This window comes from Octodon degus, unplaced genomic scaffold (assembly GCF_000260255.1).
Source record: "Octodon degus isolate 3935 unplaced genomic scaffold, OctDeg1.0 scaffold00282, whole genome shotgun sequence".
NCBI classification, from domain to species: Eukaryota; Metazoa; Chordata; class Mammalia; order Rodentia; family Octodontidae; genus Octodon; species Octodon degus.
The window spans coordinates 130,269-138,902 of NW_004524858.1; the positions used below are offsets into that span (position 1 = coordinate 130,269).

The 8,634-nt window shown below is 34.4% G+C and overlaps 1 protein-coding gene across 1 annotated transcript in view; it reads left to right on the forward strand.

Moving 5' to 3' along the window:
- LOC101588350 (vomeronasal type-2 receptor 116-like) overlaps positions 1–8,634 on the forward strand; it is a gene marked incomplete at its 5' end in the record, with an annotated part of 52,739 nt that overhangs the window by 4,414 nt on the left and 39,691 nt on the right. Inside the window, 2 exon segments of the mRNA XM_023707223.1 lie at positions 1,023–1,247; positions 1,587–1,710. Of these exon segments, the coding sequence (XP_023562991.1) occupies positions 1,023–1,247; positions 1,587–1,710 (349 nt within the window).

Genomic DNA, 8,634 nt, shown 5'->3' on the forward strand with positions numbered 1-8,634 from the left:
AAAAAAAAAAAAAAAAAAAAAAAAAAAAAAAAAAAAAAAAAAAGATGTATACTGAAGGAGACCATAGGTGATCAAATCAAGAGATTAAAAAAAAAAATTCTCCAAAAGGGCAAGGGTTTCTCTATGACTTTCATTCTTTTTTTAAATAATTTTATTGAGAAACGAATAGCAGTGAGACAGTTTCAAACCTGATTAAAAGGACAGTTATAACTTTCATTCTTAATGTAAATTTTGATGTTAAAATAAGCCAACATCTTTGTTTTTATCAAAGAGGATATCAATATTATTCCCTTTTTTGTTTTGTTTTGTTTTGTTGTTTTGTTTGCTTTTTTATGTATTTAGTACAGGGTCTACAGGGTCTCACTACACAGATCACAGAGCAGACCCTTGTGATTCTTCCTGTTTTTCAGCCTCCCAAGCAGTAGGATTATAGGCAATTGCCACCAGGCCCAGTCTCAATCACCTTCGCACCATGCCACAGGGGCAGGCCCACAACGGCAGGCCAGAGATTGAACCTTGTTAGTGCATCTGTCTAAGCAGGCTCTTTGCTTCCCTGAGCTACCTGTCTGGCGCTTGTTCTTCCCAATTCAAATTTTCAATTAAAAAAAACAAATTTTCCCATGCATGCATTCTGTAAATATGTATAAGTGAATGGTATTGCACAGTATACTTGATATTTTTTTAATTGTTGTATGTACTTATAAAATCATTTTTAGTATTAATAAACTCATTTTAGATAGATTCTATGGGGAAAAGAATGGAAAATTGGGCTTGGAAAAGTAAACATTTGCATATGCTTTCTATTTGGATATCCTTGGTGGCAATCTTTTCTATTCAAACTGACATTTTAGGAAAATTTTGACGTTTTTATCTTCCAGTTGCTTTGGTTTCCTCTAATTCGTTTCATAGCTCGATGAAAGTTCCACTACGAAATGGATTAAAGAGATTAGGACTTCCAATATTCATCTCTCCTATCTTCATATTGACACCCACTTCATTAGAAGGTGTTGTTTCTCTTTCAGCTGCACCCCTTTCTGAAGAAAATGCAGTTCAATAATCCTACTGGAGAACTAGTGAATTTAGACAAGAAAAGTAATACAGAAGCAAAGTATGACATTCTCAATGTTTGGAATTTTCCAGAAGGTCTTAGACGTAAGGTGAAAGTTGGAGAGTTTTCCCCTCATGCTCCATATGGACAATTATCTTTGTCTGAATACATGATAGAGTGGGCCACATGAATTATAGAGGTACATTAATGCTCAACAATGTCTTGTATGTAACCTCAATAATCCAAATGTTCTTTTGTATTTTGTACCCCACATTTCCCTGAAAAATGAACACACATGGAGATTTGAGTTCAATCTCCAATGTAAGGAATTTTCTTCTTTACTCTCTGATTAATAAGAAATAAACATATTTGCATAACTACATTTTTACAATCATTGACATCTTTCATGTCATTTAATAAATGTAGCACAGAATCAATATTTGGATATATATGCTCAAAAAAATAAAGTTCATCACTCTAGGTATGGAAGTTCAGTAAAAGTCAAAGAAGTTATCCACACCTATCTGACTTTCCTCAGACTCCCCCTTCTGTATGCAGTGAGAGCTGTAATCCTGGATTCAGGAAATCTCCCCAGGAAGGAAAAGCTGCCTGTTGCTTTGATTGCACCCCTTGCTCAGAGAATGAGGTCACCAATGACACAGGTATGAGCACACCTCATGAATAAACTGTCTCTATCTCATATTTTGTTCCCATCCATACACAAAATCATTGGAAGAAAATATAATGCAAATTATTGGTAATCAACTTACTGTAATTTTTGAACTCAGTATGTTGACTGGGAAAAGAATACTAGTCCCTTAAACTACACTTTGTCATTCTTAGTTTTATGTTTTCTACCTTCTTTGCTCTGCATTATATAAAGGGAAGGCTTATCACTCAGCTGCATCTACAGCATTTTCAGCACCGAATTTTATTTCACAATTATTTAAAAATTCATAAATATTTAATATACTAAGTACTCTTGTCACAAATATTTGTTAGATGTGTGTGTGCGTGCGTGTGTGTGTGTGTGTGTGTGTGTGTGTGGTGTCATACTACAGAGCTCACTGGTAGTGATCCTCCTCATTTCTACTTCACTAGTTTCTTTTTTATTGAGAAACAAATATCAATGAGACAGTTTCAAAACTGATTACTAGGACACTTTTAAATAATTAATACATTGTACATTCTAATCTTCTTAGTGGTTATCCATACTACAAGATGCAGACAGGATATCCTGTCCAAACACTATTAGTACAAATATTTCTTCTCATTGAATTAAGTGAAAGTAGCTGTATAAATATCCTAACTATTCTGCATATATAGATACAGAATGGTCTTTCCCTTTTATCACTTTTTTTGTTTAGTCCTGTCAAAAGTGGGCATTCCATTAGCATCTAAATACCATAAGTGCATGAATTCAGCAAAACAATCCAACACAGTCTGGCAGTCTAGAATAGTAGTGAGTTATCCACAGAACTTGTTGACTTGAGCCTTTCACAGCTCAGCATATTATTATGGCTTTACTTTATTTACCTCATTTTTATACATTTCTGCTGGATTGTTAAGATCAAGATAAAGCAAAACCTATATAACAAGAAATTTATCTTCCTTATCTGATCTGATTTATCCTGTTACCCTGTACCACATTTTGCAGGTCCTTTGTCAGTGTCAGCCATGTGGATGAGTCATGGCCATTGCTTGACCAATTCTCTCTCTGTGAAATCCTGAGAGAATGTTTTTTCTCCAGGTGTCTCTCCTTAGACACACTACATCATCAATCACGTTGCTCTGTGGCCCCATTACCTCCTTGATGAGAAAATTTGGGACACAACTGAGTTACATGATGTTACAGTATAGGTTCTCCTATGTCCTGAGTCTTCACTGACCTTGAAAGGCTAGGGTCAAAATGATGGCTGTCTTGCAGCCCTTCTATTTCTCTAATTTTTCATCTTCAAACTTAGGTTGTTACCCTCCAAAAGAGAAGCTTATTATCACCTTACAACATACGCAATTGGGTTTAACTTCACTATTTTTCTGAATATCAAACATCTTAGGCACAACATGGAACAGGTATTTTCCATCAAGTATTGATATGTTAAACATTAAGTCCCCACAGAATATGGAGATAAAAATTTTAAAAAGGAAAAACATTTAAATAATATGAATAAACAGGGCCAGGGAGATGGCTCAGTGGAATAAGCGCTTCCCTGGCAAGTGTGAGGGCCTGAGTTCAATCCCTGGTTCCGAGAAAAAAAAAAGATAATATGAATAAACAATTACATATTTTTACAAATTTAGAAATCTAACAGCATTGTAGTAGGACAGTCCTGTAACACTATTTTTCTTTTTCTAGTGTCCTTTTTTCATTTATTACCCATTTTTTTAAAAATTATTTGTGAGACCGTATCGTAATAATTGGCATGTCATGACAAGAAGTATGCATTTAAAAGACCAGAATGACAGGCACTCCAAGCATGACCCTTCTATTACACCCTGCTAACTTCAGTGCAGTTGCTTGGTTCACTGGTATCAGCATGAATAATTAGTAAAGATGAGAATTACTAATTAACTGCTAGTTTGAAAAACATGCTGATCTTTTTGAGGATCATTGTGTTGCCTATCATGTCTCTATAAAAGTATGGCCCTGTCCCTGTCCTGTTTCTCAGCTTTTCTCCTTGCCCTCTCCTCATTGTCCAATCCTCAAGTTCTCACTTTCCTTTTAATTGTGTTATACCTTTCTATCTGTGATTCTTCTTTTGAATTCTTATACTAGGGAGACTATATGATATTTACACATGTGGGTCTGGTTTATTGCACTTATGAGTATATCTTCAAGTAGCATCCACATAAGTATAAATCACTCAAGTTTATCATTCTTCATAGCTGAGTAATACTCCATTATATTAAAAATACCGCATCTTTTCAACCATTCTGCATGTGATGGGCATCTTGGTTGTTTTCAAGATTTGGCTATCACAAATTGTGCTGCTATAAACATACTTACACATATAACACTATGATATGACATTTTCAGTTCCTCCAGGAAAATTCACAGGAGGGGGATAGCAGGCTTGAATGGGATTTCCAGTCCTAGTTTCTCAAGGAGTCTCCACATTGATTTCCATAATGATTGCACCAGTCTCCATGCCCACCAGCAGTGGAGAAGGGTTCCTTTTTCCAAACAGCCTATCCAACATTCGTTATTGGTTGATTTCTTGATGATAGCCATTCTTTGTGGGGTGAGATGGTACTACAGTGTTGTTTTAATTTGCATTTCACAGATGGCTAATGATATGGAGCATTTTTTTCAAATATTTATTTGCTTCTTTAATTTCATCCTCTGAGAGGTGTATGTTCATCTCGGATGCTCATTTCTGGATTGGGTCTTTAAATTTAGGGGCCCTAATGTTTTTTAGTTCTTTATAAATTCTAGAGAGCAGAGCTTTGTCTGAGTGCTTACTAGTTCAGTTTTTTTGAAATTTGTTTGTTGTCTTTTCACTTTCTTGGTAATTTCTTTTGACGTGCAAAAACTTCTCAATAAGAGTTGGTCCCAGCTGTTAATATTTGCAAGTGTTACCTGGGTGATTTGATTTCTGTTCATGAACTCTTTGCCTACCCCTATGTCTTCAAGAGTTCCTCCTACTTTCTCCTCCAGGAGATTTACTGTTTAGTTTTAATGTTTAGATCTTTAATCTATTTTGGCTCTATCTTAGTGCAGGGAATATCTTTCCATTTTCTGAAATCCTCTACGATCTCTTTTTTAAGAGTACTGTAATTTTCCATGAAAAGATCTTTGACTTCTTTAGTTAAATGAATTCCAAGGTATTTCATTTTCCTCAGTGGTATTGTTAATTTATTGTTTCTGTAATTTCCTTCTCAGTGTATTTGTTATCCATGTAAAGGAATGCCATTGACTTTTGGGTATTGACTTTGTATCCTGCTATGCTGCTGAATTTGTGTATCAATTCTAGTACCTTCTTCGTGGAGTTTTTTGGGTCTTCCAAGTAAAGTATCATGTCATCTACAAATAATGATAATTTAACTTCTTTACCTATTCTTATACCTTTTATTTCTCCCTTTTTCTAATGGCTCTAGCTAATGATTCCAAAACTATATGGAATAGGAGGGGTAATAGAGGACATCCTTGTCTTGTACCAGATCTGAGAGTAAAAGATTTTAGTTTTTCCCCATTTAGAATTATATTAGTTGTTGGGTTGTCATAGACAGTTTTTATTAAATTGAAGTAGAGGCCTTCTATTCTGATTTTCTGTAGGACTTTGAACATGAATGAGTGTTAGACTTTGTCAAAAGCCTTTTCTGCATCAATTGAGATGATCATGTGGTTTTTAGATTTTGCTCTATTGATATAGTGTATGACATTTTTAAATTTTTTAATATTGAGCCATCCTTGCATCCCTGGGATGAATCCTACCTGGTCGTGGTTTATGATCTTCTTGATGATTTGCAGTATTCTATTTGCTAGGATTTTATTGAGGTTTTTTGTACCTATGTTCATGAGGGAGATTGGCCTATAGCTCTCTTTCTTAGTTACATCATTCCCTGATTTTGGTATCAGCATAATACTTGCCTCCAGGAATGATTTTGGGAGAACTGTTTCCTTTTCAAGTTCATTAAAGAGATTTAGGGATTATATCTTCTATATAATCTTCTATAAATTTCTTGTAGCATTCAGCTATGAATCCATCAGGACCTGGACTTTTCTTTGTCAGTAGGCTTTTTATTACATTTCATATTTCATTGGCTGTAATTGGGTTATTGAGAATTGTTATATCGGGATGGGAAGACAGCTCAGTGAAATAAGCATTTCCTGGCAAGTGCAAGAGCCTAATTTCAAACCCTGGTTCTTCAAAAAAAAAAGAGAGAGTTGTTATATCTTCTTGATTCAGTTTTAGAAATTTGTACATTTTGAGGAATCTGTCCATTTCGTCTGTGTCTTCTATTCTGTGAGTGTAAAGATTTTCAAAGTAGCTATTGCTAATCTTCTGAATTTCCACTTAGTCTGTGGTGATTGCACATTTTTCATACCTTATTGCTTTTTTTCAAACAAAGAAATATTTATTCATTATTTTTTAACTTGTTCATCCTTTATATTCCTTTATTGTGTGTAGTATTATCTCCCAATTGGAGTATAAAGCTCAACAGCAAAGGTGAGCATGGGCATCCTTACAAAGCTATAGCCCTTTGGTGTGAAATCATCCAGGTTTCCATGAGTGGACAATGGCATCAGCCTTATCATTTTGAAGAACTGATCACGTAGGCCACAATGATCTTGAATTTAAGGTGATCCTTTTACCTCAGCCTCTCAAATGCTGATATTATAGGCAGATGCTAGAACCCCTAACTCCAAGATAATCTTTCTTATATGGATTAGATTGCTTATATTTCTTTTTTTTTAGATTGCTTATATTTCTAGATTGAGATTTTTTTCATTATGAGAGGGTTTTGGAGTTTCTTCAGTCCTTATTTACATATGTTCGTGATTATAAATGTTTTTTCTTATTCTGTGCATGTGATAGCTTAATCAATGATAAAATGTTGAATCACCTTTGTTTTAATGGAAATAATTTCAGTTGGTTTCTTTGTATAATGATTAATACATATTTGTCCCATTTAATAGTCTGAAACTATTTATACAACTTTTCATTTCTGGCCAGGTATGTTCATGCACACTTGCAATCCCAGCACTCAGGAGGCAGAGCTAGGAATATTACTGGGAAATTGAGAACAACCTGGGCTACAAAGTGAGTTGAAGACCTACCTGAGCTGCATAGTGAGACCCTGGTTCAAACAAAAAGTTTTCATTTTTTGTTTATGACATATATTTACCCTTATATTTTTTTTATTTCTAAAGCTCTTTCCAGTTTTAGAATTACATTAATGCTTGCTCCATAGAATGAATTCTTATTCTTTGCAAATGTATTTCTTTGAAAATGCTTATAGAAAAATGAGGACATTTGTTCCTGTAATGTTTGGAAGAACTGAGTTCAGTGTTGAGTTAATCTAAGCCAAATTGTTTCTGTTCTTCAAAATTACAGAAATTGATATAATTTAATATGTTTATCCTTATTATCAGAATATTTTTGTGAGAACTTTGATGAACTTGTTTTTAAAAGAATTTGTCAAAAAAAACAAAAAAAGAATTTGTCTATTCCATGGTAGAACCAGACAGTTGATATTCTCTGTCATTCATTTCATATATAAAGATCCATAGCGATGGTATCTCCTTTTGGACTTTTTTTTAGGTTAGCTATATCCTAGTGATTTCTTGCTGGCTGAATCTGTCAATGTTTGTTCAGTGTGTGTTGCATTCTCCAAATATAATATTGGCATCACCTATTATTCTTTGCAATGATATTCATGTTTTGGGCCATGCTTTTTTCCAGAGCTTATATACATTTAAGACAGTGACATTTCCCTTTAAAATTGATCCTCTCTCACTAGAACATGGATACAGTTCAGGACCTTGTACTTGCCAGGCAGATCCTTATGCTGATGAGCTAGCTATCTTCCAAGTCCATGCTACCATTCTCTTAATAATGTTAGTATGGTGCATCACTCTCCGTCTCCATATCTAATGTGTTTTCTTCTAGATAACATGTTTTTGGTTTACAATCTATGCTGAACATCTTTGACCCTCAATTGAGGTATTCAAACCATTGACACTGGGGGATTTCATTGGCATACTTGGATAAATATTTACATCTTAACTACTATTCCATATTCCCTGATTTTTGCTGGATTTTTCATTTGTATGATTGTTCTCTATTTTTTTCTGGTTCTTTGCCTTAAAGTAAAAATATCTTTTAATTTTTTATTCCTCTTTTTAAAAAATTTTGTTCTGTCAAATTTTATTATACTTAATGCCTGGCTGACCTTTCTGAATTTGATTTTAGAGAACCATGACAGTAAATAGTACAAAACAGAATATGAACTGCTGACCCCATGTAACAATATATATACTTATGAATTGGATTATGATGACTATGTGAAGAAGTTCCCAAATGGTTCCAACAGGAGATCTAAAATAACCATTGGTTTTACATGTAAATGTACAAAATCCTGCCAGTTTGACAACACACTCTCACCCAGTGAAGAAATGTTACTTTGAGCAAGGTGCCCATTGTCCTTGAAATATTCAGCGGCAATTGAGTAGAACAAATTACCTTACAGATATAACAAAGCCATAGAAGCTACTCTCTTTTTTTATATTGTTGAGTGGAGGATGAAATGCATGTCTGGTTGTATATGAGTGGTCCTAGAACATCAGCAGGCCTTTTATACCAAGTAACCTCAGGAGAGTGGGGGGAAAAAAACCTACCCTATTAGAATGTATGTATAAAGTCTTGAAATGCACACAATCTCTTGGACCCTTCAGTTTGTCAGGACCAGTGGCCCCCTGCTGTTTGTGACATCAACATTGCATGCAGGGTTGATTTACTGCTTTGATTTTTGTATGTCTTGGTTGTCATGATTCAATCATGTAGCAGCCTTAGACTCCTTTTCCATCAGCTTTTTTTTTTTTTTTTTTTTTTTTTTTTTTTTTTTTTTTTGCGGAACCGGGG